General features: G+C 41.6%; 1 protein-coding gene across 3 annotated transcripts in view; it reads right to left on the bottom strand.

Annotated features, from left to right (window-relative positions):
- antxr2a (ANTXR cell adhesion molecule 2a) overlaps positions 1-17,267 on the bottom strand; it is a 117,718-nt gene that overhangs the window by 54,248 nt on the left and 46,203 nt on the right. For all 3 annotated transcript variants that reach the window (XM_061673538.1, XM_061673540.1, XM_061673539.1), the window contains 2 exons: positions 7,648-7,726; positions 6,964-7,059 (listed from right to left, as the gene is read on the bottom strand). In XM_061673538.1, coding sequence (XP_061529522.1) covers positions 6,964-7,059; positions 7,648-7,726 — 175 coding nt within the window. The remainder of the gene's footprint in view (positions 1-6,963; positions 7,060-7,647; positions 7,727-17,267) is intronic.

Raw genomic sequence — 17,267 nt, 5'->3', positions numbered from 1 at the left:
AGAAACTGAGGGGCCGCGAGTCGTAACTTTGAGATCGGCAAAAAGGTCCTTTGGGTGGGACGGTACCTGGTGTCGGTATGCTCTGCATGGTACCGCAGTTTTTCAGTCTTTGTGTGGACGCTACATGTGGGCATGCCTGTTGCAGTATCGTAGTTTCAGAGTATTATGGCACTGCAATTACAGCTATAAAATTTCTTATTTTAAATGTTTTAAACTGTAAAAACCTTTTCTAATGAGCACGCTCTGCAGGTACATACAGTCGCCACCAAAGGTATTGGAACGGCAAGGTCAATTCCTTTGTTTTTGGCTATACTGAAGACATTTGGGTTTCAGATCAAAAGATGAATATGAGACAAAACTTCAGAATTCCAGCTTTTATTTCATTGTATTTACATCTCGATGTGTTAAACAACTCAGGACAGAGCACCATTTTTCTGAAGCCATCCACTTTTAAAGTGAGCAAAAGTATTGGAACATGTGACTGACGGGAGTTTCTCGTTCACAGCTTCACATCTCGCACGTTTCTGTTATCAACTGCTGTTGATACCCTTCGCCGAGCTGTTCGATGTCTATTGCTCACTACACCAGTAGTGTCTTTCTTTTCCAGGACATTCTAAATTGTTGTCTTGGCTATGCCCAATGTTTGTGCAATAACTCTGATCGATTTTCCCCTCTTCTCTCAGCTTCAAAATCGTTTGGTTTTCTCCCATAGATAGCTCTCTGGTCTTCATGTTTGCTTAACAGCAAATGCAGTTTTCACAGGTGAAACCCAAAGCCAAAAACAAGCAACATCTAATGTTTAAGCAATCAATCTAAAAGGCAACACCTGAACAACTAGAAACACCCATCAGTCACATGTTCCAATACTTTTGCTAACTTTAAAAGTGGGTGGCTCCAAACAACGTGTGCTGTCCTGAGTTGTTTAACACATTTAGATGTAAATACCATAAATAAAAGCTGGAATTCTGAACTTTTGTCTCATATTCCTTTTGATTTGAAACCCAAATGTCTTAAGACTACAACAAAAACAAAGGAATTGATCTTGCCGTTCGAATACATTTGGAGGGGACTGTACACTATTGTCATCTTTATTATTTTTGTACTCCATGTGCACATTAAAGTGCAAATACTGTATGTATTTCCAGTTTATTTGCTGAAGAAATGTGACATGACATATGATACATATGTTTTACACAGCATCAAAAATAAATATTTCAAAATTGACAAAATTCACTCGTTTGTGTATTTCTACTTCTTACGGAATCAGTATCAGAGAATTAAAAATCGATATCGAATCGCAACCTAAAGAATCAAATTTTAATCGACTCATGAGGTTCTTAACAATGCCCAGCCCTTAACAGTAAAAGTACTTATTTCTCAGAAAATTATTAGCTATTTCTTTGCTTTTCTCCTCTTTGTGAGTTAACGTTAGAGCACAAACAAACTTTTGTTGCCCAAGCTAGTTATTGTATGTAGTTACCTGCCTCGGTAGTAAGTCTTTATTAGTAAGTATTTATTTCATCAACTGTAGACGTGCTGACTCTTGTAGCTGGTTGCAAATGTTTATTTCAAGACAGCATTACAATAATATCTTAATGTTATCTTGGAATTTGTTGGAGATTGATGAGTGGCACTCCTAAATGTGATTTTGTCTTGGAAGAATTACACATTTTGTGTATCTTGTCTCTACCAAGATAAAAAAAAGTACCCAAAAATCCCAAAAGAGACAACTAATATAAGGGGAAAAGTTGTCTGACTCACTGACTGCTCGCACCAAAGACAAGAGGGAGAGGGGTCGTGTCACTTTGCCTGCAATTACCCAAAAACAGCTCATACCGCTGATGGAAAGTTTAGTTTTTTTTTATAACTGTAGTATACCTTTAAACCGGCAATAGGGCTATGACTACACTCGACCCACTTTATGTTAAGCTTGGGTCAATTGATCATGCCCGCAGAGCGAGGTGCAAAGCATGACCAATCGACCCACGTTTAATCCAATTATTTAACAGGTATTGTTTTTCTTTTACATTTTTGTATTTGTGATATATATTTGATACTACTCTAGTGTCACGTGTATACAATTAGTCTCGTAGTAAGATGCAGTTTACCATTTGAAAGACGTGTTTAAATAACGGATAACTTGAAATAGGTTATTTATTCTGTGCAGTAAAAAATGTAATTTATGCTGACAAGCTAAATAAAGGCAATGTTGAGAGATAAAAAAGTTGATGTCTTTATGCACAAAACACATACTGAAAATGTACTAACCCGTCACCCAAAAAAACATGTCACAGACCGCACCGTGGGTTACCTGTACCATAACCGGTAACTCTATAATAGTATTCTCATTTAGTATCTGTGTGTTTCACAGTTTGAGCCGTTCAATAAACTGCTCTCAGTGCATGGGGGGCTGTGGCTCTCCTTGCCCACATGCAAGAGCATTACAGTACCTTAATAACTCCATTTTTGTTTTCACTTGACTGGAGCTGCGGCATATCTGAAGTTTCCTCATAACTAAAATTTTGGCTCGCAATACAAAGCGAGGGCAGACTTGCGTATTTTGAAAGTGAACTTGCCACCAGTCTTAATTTTAGTGAAAAGGTTTTGCACCGACCAACCAATTTTAGTGAGGCATCCGTGTTGTTTAATGTGTTGTGATCTGTAGTGAAAGCAAAGAGCGGGTGGAAGAATATTTAGAAAGGTGGAGGCATGCGCAGGAAAGGAGAGGAATGAAGATTAGCCAAAATAAGACAGACTATATATGCAAGAATGAAAGGGGTGGAGGGGGGAGCGTAGGACTACATGGATAAGAGATAGCGAGGGTGGAGGACTTCAAATACTTAGGGTCAACAGTCCAGAGCAATGGTGAATGTGGTAAGGATGTGAAGAAACAGGTCCAATCAAGTTGTAACATGTGGAGGGAAGTGTCAGGTGTGTTATTTGACAGAAGAGTCTCTGCTAGGATGAAGGGCAAAGTTTATAAGACAGTGGTAAGGCCAGCCATGATGTATGGCTCAGAGATAGTGGCACTGACAGACAACAGGAAGCACAGCTGGAGGTGGCGGAAATAAAGACGTTGAGGTTCTATCTCGGAGTGACCAGGTTGGATAGGATTCGAAATTAGCTCAACAGAGGGACAGCCAACCTTTGATATTTTGGAGACAAAGTTAGAGAGAGCAGACTTCGAGGGTTTGGACACGTCCAGAGGAGAGAGAGTGAGTATATTGGTAGAAGGATGATGAGGGTGGAGCTGCCAGGCAAGCATGCTTGAGGAAGACCAACGAGAAGTTTGACAGATGTAGTGAGGGAAGACATGAGGGCAGTCGGTGCTAGAGAGGAACATGCAGGAGAAAGGCTTAGATGGAAAAGGATGACACGCTGTGGCGACCCCTCACGGGACAAGCCCAATGGAAACAAAGAAGAAGGCGCTTTATTTATTTATTTTTTTGCTAAACATTTCATTGAAAATCGAGGGTGCATATTACATAGTACATACTGAGAATGAAAATTACCCAAATTAGGTAGCCTTAAGATGAAGAAAACCAATGCATTAAATTTCCCTGCAACTACCTCTACATTGTATAGACGTATACCAGTACCTACGGATGTTTGACGTAATACAGCATGGGATTTAGCGTCTTAGTTTACAAAAGACGGCAGAAACACTCACCCATGAATTTCTAATATATCTTGCACACATGCAATTAAAATTCCTGAGACTAACTAACTGCCCCCTCCTTGAGCCGTCACCTTATCGTGGTGGAGGGGTTTGTGTGTCCCAATGATCCTAGGAGCTAAGTTGTCGGGGGCTTCCCTGGTAGGGTCACCCATGGCAAACAGGTCCTAGGTGAGGGACCAGACAAAGCACAGCTCCCAAAACCCCTATGATGAATACAATAAATGGAAATAGGTTTCCTTTGCCCATACGCGAGTCACCGGGGCGCCCCTCTGGGGCCAGGCCTGGAGGTGGGGCTCGAAAGCGAGCACCTGGTGGCCGGGCCTGCACCCATGGGGCCCGGCCGGGCACAGCCCGAAAGGGTAACGTGGGTCCCCCTTCCCATGTGCTCACCACCTGTGGGAGGGGCCATGGGGGTTGGGTGCTTTGTGAGCTGCGTGGTGAACGAAGGCAGGGACCTTGGCGATCCGATCCCCAGCTACAGAAGGTGGCTCTAGGGACGTGGAACGTCACCTCTCTGGCAGGGAAAGAGCTGAGTTGGTGTGTGAGTTTGAGAAGTTCCGACGAGATATAGTCAGGCTCGCCTCCACACACAGCTTGGGCTCTGGTATCAGTCCTCTTGAGAGAGGTTGGACTCTCTTCCACTCTGGAGTTGCCCATTGTGAGAGGCGCCAAGCAGGTGTAGGTATACTTATTGCCCCCCGGCTCGGCGCATCTACGTTGGGGTTCACCCCAGTGGACGGGAGGGTAGCCTCCCTCCGCCTTCGGGTGGGGGGGGACGGGTCCTGATTGTTGTTTGTGCCTATGCACCAAACAGCAGTTCAGAGTACCCACCCTTTTAGGAGTGGGGTGGGGGTGCTTTAAAAAGTTTCCACTGGGGACTCCGTCGTTCTGCTGGGGGACTTCAATGCTCATGTGGGCAATGACAGTGAGACCTGGAAGGGTGTGATTGGGAGGAACGCAACCCCCCCCCCAATCAGAACCCGAGTGGTGTTCTGTTATTGGACTTGTGTGCTCACCGTAGATTGTCCATAACGAACATCATGTTCAAGCATAAGGGTGTCCACACATACACTTGGCACCAGGACATCCTATGTCAAAGTTCGATGATCGACTTTGTGGTCGTGTCATCAGACCATCGGAGAACGATTTCCGGACAGCTTTGAGGAAATTCTGGTCCACCATCCAGTGTATCAGGAGGGGAAAGCAGTGCACCATCAACACTGTGTACAGTGAGTGTTGGATAACACTTAAATTTTTGAGCATGGTCCATCCTAGCAATTTTGGGGTATGTATATGAAGAAGGAAAATTCAGCTTTTGTGAAAGAGCGGCTTTGGGGATGGGTATTATGGATCGGATTATTACGAGTGTATTATATGAGAAATTACGGTAATTGACTTCTAGCTATAATTGTCATTCCAGTGGTAAACTAGTCATTCCAACCCCATCATCTTGTGTTTTCTATGCCTCTGACACAATCTCGAAAGCCAAGAATTTGCCAGGCTGCATTTTCTCCAAGAAAATACACAAAGGACACAAGCAGAATTAATTCTTTGCTCGCTGAACTTCGCTTTTATCCCAAATTTTGGTTAGGAATTTGGCACAAGACAAACATAACAACCACATCAAAACACCTCAAAGGAAAGAAAATGGCCTCTCTTGTTGGGAAACTGTGTTAAGAGCACAGAGCAACCTATGGACCTCAGCCGGCTGCCCGCTAATGTCGCCTAGCAACGGCACACAAAGAAGCTCAAAAAGGAAGCAAAGATGGTGACCAAAAGATGGCAGCCGCCTGCCGGTGACAGATTGCATGAAAGTGAACAAAATCTTTTGTTTGAGCGGCACCGGCATCACGGCACTACCTGGGGGACCGACGTCATTAATAATAAGCGCAGAGATTGATGGCGCTTTTTGTCGGATTTGCAGCCGTTGCTATGCTGTTCTGTTATCAGTGTGTTTGCTAATCCCGTCATTCGCACTGTTTCAGTCACAATGATTGGAAGACAGAAACAAAAGAACCGTTTACGCTGCTTGTAAAAACAGTCACTGACCAACTGTCATCCTATTGTATTAAAATCAGTTGTCATGTTCTGTGTGAAAAGAACCGACAATGCTGGGACCAACGTGACCCAGCGAAAACCCGCTTTTACACTGTGTAGAACATTCTTCTGTCGTTTTTCCAAGCGTCACTGTTCTGTTTAAAAGGTCGGTAGATTGGGGGTACAAAGTTGATCCAGCAATTGTAAACTGACTGTCTTCCTGTTGCGTTGAACGCAGTTCCCTTTTCTCTGTGTGGAATGGTAGGTATAATGCGACCCAGAAAAAGCCGCTTTCAGACTGCCTGTAAAAGCTGGCATTTTTCCAGCGTCGCTGTTCCGAGTAAAAGCCACCAACATTGAAAGGGGGCCATGAAGTCGACCCACAAATTGTTATTGACAGTCATCCTGCAGTTATTCCTTTCTATGTGAAAGGTGGGACTGATGTGACCCATCATAATCCCCTTTTACGTTGCCTGAAAAAGATGGAATTTTTCCCTGGAATCATTGTTTCTGTATTAACAGCATCGACGTGGAATGGTGGGTGGACCCGGCAATTTTCCGCTTTTGGGGATACTAGTAGAGGCGGGATAGTATTCCTGTGTAAGGGGCCGCCGGGAAGGCGGGACACGAATGTTGAGTTCCACATTCGACACTCAAATCTCCTGCCCTGTTGTGTTGAAAGTGGTTGTTGCTGTTCTGTATGAGAGCCACAGACATGTGGGACAAATGCAACCTAGCAAAAAAAAATAAAAACAATTTTAAAAAAAGCTTCACACACCACCTGTAAAAGCTGGAATTTTTCCAGTGTCACTGTTCTTTATAAACGTCACTAGCGTAGAATAGGGGTATGAAGTCAACCCAGCAAAAATCCATGTAAAAAAAACAGATTTTTCCCAGCCTGTGTCTGTGTGAAAAAGTATTATTCTTCAATGCCGGAACCAGGTTGTTACCTTTACCACTCCATACTCACTTCCTCCACAAAGTTGTTGTTCTGCGTGAAAGGCATCTACACAGAACTAGGAATAATGGAACAAGGCAGAAAGTCCCTTTCACACTGCCTGTAAAAGCTGTTATTTTGTATTGTTTTTTCTGTGTTTTTGCTCTATATACACATCACTGACGTCAACTCAACAATTTTTCGCCTTTGGCGGTATTTTCAGAGGCAGGATTGATATGATTGCAGGATACCAGGTCCCTTTGCCCTTTTTACGCAGTCAGTCTAGAATTGTGTGCTTTAATAGACTCACCACAGTGCAACATAGGGGCCAGAACCACCACATGAGGGCCAGAGCCACCAGAGCAAGAAGCACCAGGAACACGATGGCCACCACCAGACCGTTGGACTGCAAACATGTCTTCATTATTGTCAATGTCTCTTGTCTTATCACAAATTAACAGATTGGCACTTTTTGACTTACAAATGCCCTGACTTACCAGCTGTTGCTTGCACAATTTGTCTTTGTGTTGTGAGCCAAAATATGAGAATTGAGTGAGCTGGATGGAGTAAGCAGTAATTTGTATCTGATGCGGTACTTAGTGGAAAGCGTGTTTTGCGATCGTGAGAAAAGATGGAGTGAATAGCTAACACCATGTAAAGAGGCAGATGAAGTTCAACTCCAGCCATGCGGTGAGTAAACATCGCTCATGGCGTGTTTCTTCGAAGTTTTTTAAACATTATATATCTTTAATACATTATTATTTTGCCATCGAAGCCCTTTGTCAGTCTTGTTTCTGTTGTTTTACAGTTTGATGTGTCACAAAAGCCCAAAACATGCGCATCAAAGTCATAGTTCTGCTTGAAATGCTTCATTTCGCAAAAAAATTGCGAAAAATGGAAATTGAGTTGCTATGCGAGTAATTTGAGTTAAGGAACCAATTCAACTCGTAAGTCAAGGTAACCACTGTATTTGTATTCAAATAAAAAAACTCACACAAGTAGAGGCGGTGATGGTGTACGCACTGGAGATGAACGACTTGCCATTGTTCAAGCTGATGAGTACATCCATGGTCCTGGGAACAAACAAATGAGTCAATTTTGCTTTATTTGATGCTTGGAGAAAAAAACTAAAATCAGCAAAAAATAAATAGTTATGACTTTCCTGACAGCTGTCTATTCGACGGGAGATGTTTATTTATTCATTTATGGAAAAATCACTTCCATTATTTGTCACACCAAGTTGAAATTTATTGTAAAACTGTTGCATAAAACAAAAGACAATTCAATTATTGTATATTTAAACACTAAAATGTTCAACCGAACCATATCATTTAATCTGATGAAAGTCTGCACGCTGAATTCTAACATATGATGGAACAAGGCGTAGACATTCTAACACAAGCATCAATATTACATTAATTCTAAACCTTCACAATTGCTAATTTAACACAAATGGACCACCAACACATGCAAACACAGCATACAACAATACTCACAGGCAAATATTCTCCCTGTTCTGTGGGGGAAAAAAGCTATTAATGGATCTGGAATGTGGTACTACACTGAAGGGGCACAACTCTAAACTCGGACTTGCGAAAGTATTTAACTAACAGAATATTTTTAAGTAGTATTAAAAATCTACAGTATATTGGGGTCGCAAACAATGAACCACAGCAAAGTGATCAAACAGTGTAAAATGAAAACAATTTCCCCCCCTGGCTAATTTAACAGTATTAAGCGAGAGGGGAGGCATCAACAAGTTGCGCAAAAATCGTCATCAGAGTGCAGTCGGAAGTGGAGGGGTGCTGTGGGGAGGGGGTCGGGATGCCGTGCGCTGCTTAAATATTTAGCGTGTAAATAAGGGGTAAGGTGCCAAGGCAGCAGAATATTTATGGGGGGCGTAATGGACACACGGTCTGCTCGTTCATCTGTTGAGATCCACGGGAGGATTGGCCGCCTCAGGCCAAATCCAAAAGCAAAGAGACCTCTCCTTGTTAGTATTCTGCACTCCAGGCCGGGGCCTCGCCATTCGGCAACACGCCTCCTTTCTCCTCTCCTCCTCCTTCTTCTTCTTCTACACCTTTTTTGTCAGGCAGAGGATTTGAGGCGTTTCCGAGCTATCCTGAATTCTCATTAAGGCAACGGTAACGGAGTGTAATAGACATATGGAAATTGCGGTGCCGTTCATCATTAGGGTTTTAATTGCGGGCCATTACGCACCGCAACCCACGCCGCCCACCTAAATAAGTCATAGTACTTTGTGAGGCTTGCTACCGCACACCAGCTCAACATTCAGTGATTTTGCCACACTTGGCTATGCAAATGAAAATATATCAAATAAACTACCGGTACTTCAATCACTTGAAAAAACGAAAAAACGATGGCATCACCATCATCACTGAGTATATTTACAATATTATTAATATTAAACCTCTCAAACTTGGACGTATTACATACACGTGATGGTAGGCTATTTAAAATCTAGAAAAAATATTTTTCAAAATTGAAAAAAATATATAGTGAGAAAAGTTTTTTTTTTACTATACATATATAATTTTTATTATAAGTATCATTTATAATAACACTCGCTTTATGTTGCAAGTCAAACTAACCTCTTAAAGTTTACAATTTTTGAAACATATTGCCTAGTGAGGATAAGCGGTAGAGATAATGGATGGATGGACTGATGTTTTAATGTTAAAAATAATATGTGGCAAAAAATTTGAAAATCTTAATGTATAGACAGTGGAATCTCAGGTTACGAACGCCTGTGTTTACGAATAATCCGGGTCATATACCAAATTCCCGTACAAAAATTACCTCTAGTTATGTATTATTTTCAGCTTGCGAACAGACTTAGTATGGATGAACAGAAGGATCTATGTTGTGATTCTACTCGTGCCACATGACGATCACTGACTGTGCATAACGCTTGGAGCCTTGGATGTATGCTGAAAACTAGTTGTCTGCTCCGCGGCGCAAGGCGGAAATCGGTTCTTGGCTGACATTCCGCCTCAACATCCTTGATCATCCAATCACAAATCTAATAGCGTTTGTGATTGACATCGTAAAAAACATCCAGAAATCATTTTATTTTCATCAAAAAATACAATTAACAGTATGTATGTTGTTTAATCAATTGTAGCATCTCTTTAATTCAAACAACAACTGGTTAATGTTGGCGTAATCATGTCAAAATAAAATAGCCCGCGTTGGCTGAGCGGAAGTTCCGCCTATATGCACATTCAGCCAATCAGATGCGACCAGCAGCCGCCACATTACAAAAGAGGAAAGAGGTGCGCTATTGTTGCATGGCATTTCTTCCAAATAAAACCCCTTTGTTGGGGTTATTTTGCTCTTTATTCCACTGACAATAATGAGAACGCGCTCGCTGAGTGAGCGAGGCAATTTAAAAAAAAAATTATATATATATATATATATATATATATATATATATATATCAAAAGAAATTTGCTGCAAATTGGCCAACAGAGCAATACATCTTTTAAATGACAATGTGGCGTCCCACTTTAAGATTTTTTTTTTTATAACAGAAAAAGAAAAGTTTCCCTGGATCAGTCTTTTGTGCCACAATCAACCAATGAATTGGAAAAGAAACAGACAAATGAAAAACGACCTGAATCAGAATTTTCTCGTGTTATTATGGAAGAAGGGTCTTCTTCAATGAGAAGCGATAATCCTCCTCCTCTTTCACCTCCCTAGTTAAAGTTAATGCGCAATAAACTGCGATCATATTTCTTTATAATACTGTATTTTCACTTATTTCTATATTGCGCTATATTTTTAACCACACACTGATCAAAAAAGGTAAGCATTATTTAATTTGGGGGGATGGGAAAAATTACGTTGGTTTAAGAACGTTTCGGGTTACAAGTGAGGTCACGGAAGCAATTAAGATCGTAACCTGAGGTTCCACTGTATAAGGTGCGAATGGTTGTTTTTTTTTGTATGTGCCCTGCGATTGGCTGGCAACCAGAGGTGTTCCATGCATGTCCCACCGGGAGGAGACCCCGGGGACGACCCAAGACACGCTGGAGAGACTATGTCTCCCGGCTGGCCTGTGAACGCCTCGGGATCCCCCCAGGAAGAGCTTGATGAAGTGGCTGGGGAGAGGGAAGTCTGGGCTTCCCGGGGAAAGCTACTGCTCCCGCGACCCGACCTCGGATAAGCGGAAGAAAATGGATCGATGGGCGGATGGGAATGACTATGCTGATGGCCGCCTATGCCGAGATCAGACTACAGGATTTTATCCACGATATTGGCCCGATTAGTTATCGCGGGCGATTTCTTCGATCAGGTCCAACATATTTTGTCGGTAACGACAAAAGCTTTGTTTAGTGTGACATAAGACACGATTTGACCCAACAATAGCCCTATGACGCCAAAATAAAAAGTCTGTTTTAGATTTTTGGGATATATTCTGTGTAGTCTGCGATTGGCTGGCAACCAGTTCAGGGTGTACCCCGCCTCCTGCCGGATGATAGCTGGGATAGGCTCCAGCAGGCCCGCGACCCTAGTAAGGAGAAGCGGCTCAGAAAATGGATGGATGGATGGATGTCTCAAAAGTATTCTCTGTCAATTGACTGTCTGTTGTCGTACGAGAGCAGCTCCAACTACCGGAGACAAATTGTTAACATACTTGGCAAATGCAGATGATTCTGATTCTGATACTGTAACACGTCACATTATTAAACCTCTTATTATGTTGTGGGTCAAATTTACCTCAAAGTTTAAAAATGTTGAAATATATATATATATATATACCATCCATATGTAGATGATATATTAAATACGGGAACATAACTGACTATTGACCAGTAACGTCTCTAATGACTCTACTGTTTGTTATGGGTCAAATTGACCTGCAGTTAAAAATATATATATATATAAATATATATATATATTTCTTGATAGGAAAAATGTCTTCCGATGTTTTTTTTATTATTATTACACATATTTCTGAAATTATTATGTATTTTATTTTTCTTTCACCATCTTGTCATGCTCCCGGTCAAACAAGTAGTGTTCAAAAGAATCAAGGATAAAACCTGCTCTGCTGGCGTTATGTTTATACTTTTCTTCTTTTTAGTAGATTTTATTATTATTATTATATTTTTTTTATTTTAGAATTGGCCAGCACCACCATGCTCCCACACCCCCATACAGGGCATATTAAAGAGTGCAGAATGTGTCCATCCCTTTGTGGCATGCAAAGGAAATCTGAACTCTCCGTGTTTGATGTGACAGCAGAAGTTCATTAAGCCAATTAATTTAACCTGAATTGGTGATAATGGCGGGCAGGTTATTAACCAGACAGGAGGGCTCCCATGTGAGAAACACTGATGAATGCCCCCCACCCCCACCCTCACCTCAACTAAATCCCACCACCTCCTGACACAGCTGGACATCCCAAACGCAAGCATCACCAGCAATCTTTTTTCCCATTTACCTCATGAGCTGCAGTACATGGTTTATGATAGTCATTTTTAATATTTGGACTTGCTCGTTTACGGTGCGTTTAATGATTCTATTAGACCAGCAGCCAATGTCACATTTATGCCCTTAATCAACAGCATTAGTGATAATAAAAATTATTTTCTCGAATATTAATGCACTAGTATGAATGTACACCCTCTTTGACCAAAATTCATGGGGCCCAACTATAGTAACTGTTATAAATTTATTTTCAGATTTACTGTTCAACAAAAAAATGAAATAGACTTATTTCTTTACGAATAATGTACTGTATGAGAGCACCCATCAAAAACTAGAAGCGAGCCCATCCAGGATTGTGAAGTGATTTAATGCAGATTATTTCAAATTCTGTGAGCGTCAATACGGACTCTTTCTATTTAGGCGAGCTTTAGCACGAACAGTTTCCAAATTTGGTGAGCTTTACCACTGACTTTTTCCAAATTTGGTGAGCTTTAATGTGAACTCTTACAAATATCGGTGAGCTTTAATCTGAACTCTTTCTGTTTCTGTGAGCTTTAATAAGTACTGTTTTGACTTCCAAAAGCTTTAATGCATACTTTTTCCAAATTCAAGTAGCTTTAATTAAAACTCTTAATATAGGTTATCTTTAATGCAAACTCTTTGATTTCTGTCAGTTTTAACATGGACTGTTTCGATTTAAGTCTGTTTTAAAGTGGACTGAATTTTGGCAATCTTTAGTCAATGTAGTTTAATGTGGACTCTTTCTATTTTTATGAGATTTAATGCAGACTCATTCCAATTTCAGGGAGCTCTGATGCAATCTCAACTTTGGTGAGCTTTAATGTGGACTCTTTAGATTTTCCATTCAGCCATTTTCTGAGCCGCTTATCCTCACAAGGTGTCGCGGGAGTGCTGGAGCCAATCCCAGCTATCATTGGGCAGGAGGCGGAGTACACCCTGAACTGGTTGTCTTTAGATTTTGCTGAGCTTTAAAGCGGCCTCTTGGGATTTAATGTGGACTGTTTTGAGTTCAATCAGTTTTAATGTGAACTTTTTCAAATTTTGGCAAGCTTTATTCTGTGAGGTTTAATGTGGACTCTTTCCAATTTCGGTGAGCTTTAATGCAACCTATTTTAAGGTCAGCGAGCTTTAACGTAGACTCCAATTATCGGTGAACTTTAATGCAGACTTTGTGTGGCTCAGGTGGTAGAGTGGTCATCTCCCAACCCGATGGTTGTGCGTTCGACTTTGAGCCCCAGTAACCATGTCGAAGTATCCTTGTGCAAGATACTGAACCTCCAGCTGCTCCTGAAGCTCCGTCATCAGCAGGTGAATGAGGAGACAGTGTTAAACCCAAAGCCCATTTGGGTGTTTATTTTATTTCGGGCACTTTTGATTTTTGTTTTTCTCAAAAATAAAATGTCACAAACACTATATATACCTACCTTACCTTAATTGTCATCTTCTGTGACTCAGAATCTGTTCATGTCCATATTTAATATATTTAGTTCATGTCCATGATTTAAGATATATTTTTTTTAATTTGGTCTTTTTGTCAGATACCCTCGAGAAATGCCATTACCGCCACAATGGCATATTGATTAAAATTTTATTAATCTTGTGATGATGTGATGGTAATGACATTTCAAAGTTTTTAGCTAACTGTCCTATGCTGGTAGAGTTATCTGAAATTGTTCTTTTAGCTAGCTAGTCCTGTACAACATTTTATATGATTATCAAGTTTTTACAGAAAAATCTTTAAACATATTAACACTATAAGTCGTTTGGTCATGACATGCAATAAAAATATTGTGACTTCTGGGTACAAATGAGGAAAAATGTCTGACTTCTCTCTGCCCTAGCATGTGCTTGAGTGACAAGACAAAATTACACAGGGAATTAAAGAATCAGATTTTGAATAAACTTGATTGATCTGAAAATGGTCAATGTGGCGGTAATGACAGCAACTTTAAGGGACAGACATATTTTAGTCAAATAAAAGAGAATTTGAAATGTTTTGTATATATGATGAGAAATCATTAATTCTATTATATTTTAAGGAATTTATGGTAAAAGTTACAGCATTTTAGCATTTTTTAGTAGAATGATAGAGCTTCATATATCCAAACCCTGTGCTAGGGACAGGGTGAAAACTGTAAAATACCACCATAAAATCGCTCGAAAATGTCAAAATATACTAATATTAACATGAAATTTTAGACAACACTTATAATTAGGCACGTCCACTGCTGGTTATTGAAAAAAATCTATTCAAATATATTTTTTCTTTAAATTTTACATCAAGGACACAAAAAGGCCCGTAATCAAATAAACACCCATTTACCAATTACTCTTTCGATTTCTGTGAGCTGTATTGCAGACTCTTTCCGTTGTGCTTTAACGGGACTGTTTGGATATCAGTGAGACACATCTGTGACCAGGGTCCAAAATTAACACTCGCCAGTTGCCAAATGCAACTAAATTAACCGTTTGGCGAGAGAATCTCAGAGTGCTACTCGCCCCATGGCGAGTGAATGTTTGTACCCACGTCCATAAACATACATGCACAAATCATAGTGCAGCAGCCTTTGTTCTGGAGCCAGTAATATTGGAGCAGGGCATGTCCTGCCAGGAAAGTGCGAGTAATTCCTAATAACGCCGATCTCAGTTATCAGTTGTGTGCGTATTTCCTCGATCTAACTTGATGGGATGTGCGTGACAACAGCCAATCAGAGATGTCCTTTTCCTACTCCACTTCCGTTTGCAAGTAGGGGGAGTAAAAAGAAACCGCGCCTCCTAGGCTAGCTCGCTGCCTTGCCCTGTACCGAGATCAAAATGCTGCCTTAGCTGTCCTCGGAGCCTGCTGAGTTGGGGGCCACCCGTCCTCGCCCTGGCGACATGTCAGACGTCGGTTGTGTGGTGGCGTCTCCAAAGCGACATGGAGAAATGCTGTTAACCTGCGGATGTGTAAGGTATGTCTGCGCCCTCAAAAACGGACAACGCTGTTTATTCATTTGAAGAAGTACCACCCAAGTGATTATGTGGAAAGCAAAAAAAAAATTAAAAAAAATACAAAAATAAATTGTGATTGCAGTCAGTACAGCCTGTCACTCTCTGTTGCTCGCACAAGTAGCATTCAGAGTTATCCACTACTAGCGGTGAGGCCACCAGTCCAAAGCAACAACAATTAATCATGTCATCATTATTCAGGTGGTTTGTAAAATGTCAAAACTAGTTATTCTGTATTGATATTAAATATGATGTACATTTGAAAGTGACAATAATTTTAACAGGGTATGTAGCATCATAAATGGAGAATGATAATGTTTACAATTCAAGGTATTTTCACTATCCCTGAGGGGGCAGTTTGTTTATTTTGTATCTTGTACCTCCAAAAAATACTCAGAACTTCAAACTAGCGTTATAGTTTTCAACATTAGCTGCACTGTTTAGTGAAAATGTTTCTTATATTTTTGTACATGTGTTTTATTTTCTTAGTAAGTATGCTAATATCATGGGGTTAGTGTTATAATTATTGACTATAAGGAGTGTTTTTAACAAAAGGCGTTAATAAAATGTTGAACTACTTCTTTACTTCTATTCCATTTCAATACAGGCTATTTAAAAAACGTTTTAAAAAATTGTGATAATAATCGAGAAAAAATTAATCATGATCTTTTGCCAGACCGAACAACCCTACAACAAACACATAGGTTTGACAATACAAGCTAAAAACATTAAAATAATGTCATAATACAACAATCAATAGTTTTACAAACCAAAATCCAAACTCTTTAAAACCAAATTAAATGAAACATCGACAGCCTGATGTTTCAGCCTCCTAGCTGCTAAAAATTTCTTAAAAAGTGTTCAATGATGACAAATTAAACCAACACACACGTGCCAGCGAGTATGATCCCACGAAGGCTGTAATGCTGTCGCACGAGGACTGTGTGAGGCTAAACTTTATGGAGCTTAAGTAAAACATCCATTTGTCCATTTTCTTCCGCTTATCCGAGTTCGGGTCGCGGGGGCAGTAGCTTTAGCAGGGAACCCCAGACTTCCTTTTCCACAGCCACTTCCTCCAGCTCTTCCGAAGGGATCCCGAGGCGTTCCCAGCCAAGCCGAGAGAAGTAGTCTCTCCAGCGTATCCTGGGTTCTCCCTGTGGTCTCCTCCCAGTGGGACGTGCCCGGAACACTTCACCAGGGAGGCGTCCTGGAGGCATCCTAAACAGATGCCCGAGCCACCTCATTTGGCTCCTCTCAATGTGGAGGAGCAGCGGCTGTACTCTGAGCCCGTCCCGGATGAGCGAGCTTCTCACCCTCTCTCTAAGGGAGAGCCCGGACACCCTGCGAATGAAACTCATTTTGGCCGCTTGGATCCGGGACCTTGTTATTTCGGTCACGACCCACAGCTTGTGACGATAGATAAGGGTAGGAACGTAGATCGACCCATAAATTGAGAGCTTTGCCTTTCGGTTTAGCTCCTTCTTCACCACAACGATATAAAGTCTGCATCACTGCAGACGCTGCACCGATCCGCCTGTCAATCTTCCGTTCCATTCTTCCCTCACTCGTGAACGAGACCCAAGATATTTGAAGTCCTCCACTAAAGCAAGGATCACATCCCCGACCTGGAGAGAGCACTCCACCCTTTTCCGACAGAGGACCATGGTCTCAGAATTAGAGTTGCTGATTCTCATCCCAGCCGCTTCACACTCGGCTGCGAACCGCTCCAGTGAGAGTTGGAGACCACGGCCTGATGAAGCCAACAAAACCACATCTGCTGTTTGGTGCATAGGCACAAAAAACAGTCAGGACCGTTCCCCCCACGCGAAGAAGAAGGGAGGCTACCCTCTCGTCCACCGAGGTGAACCCCAACGTACAGGCACCGAGCCAGGGGGCAATAAGTATACCCCCACTGGCTCAGCGCCTCTCACCATGGGCAACTCCAGAGTGGAAAAGAGTCCAACCCCTCTCAAGAGGACTGGTACCAGACCCGAAGCCGTGCGTGGAGGCAAGCCCGACTATATCGAGTCGGAACTTCTCAACCTCACCAGTTCGGACTCCTTCCTGCCAGAGAGGTGATGTTCTATGTCCCGAGAGCCAGTTTCTGTAGCCGGGGATCAGATCGGCAAGGTCCCCGCCTTCGGCCAC

This window comes from Phycodurus eques, chromosome 3 (genome assembly GCF_024500275.1).
Source record: "Phycodurus eques isolate BA_2022a chromosome 3, UOR_Pequ_1.1, whole genome shotgun sequence".
Lineage (NCBI taxonomy): Eukaryota > Metazoa > Chordata > Actinopteri > Syngnathiformes > Syngnathidae > Phycodurus > Phycodurus eques.
This window is presented reverse-complemented; position numbering and strand designations above follow the sequence as displayed.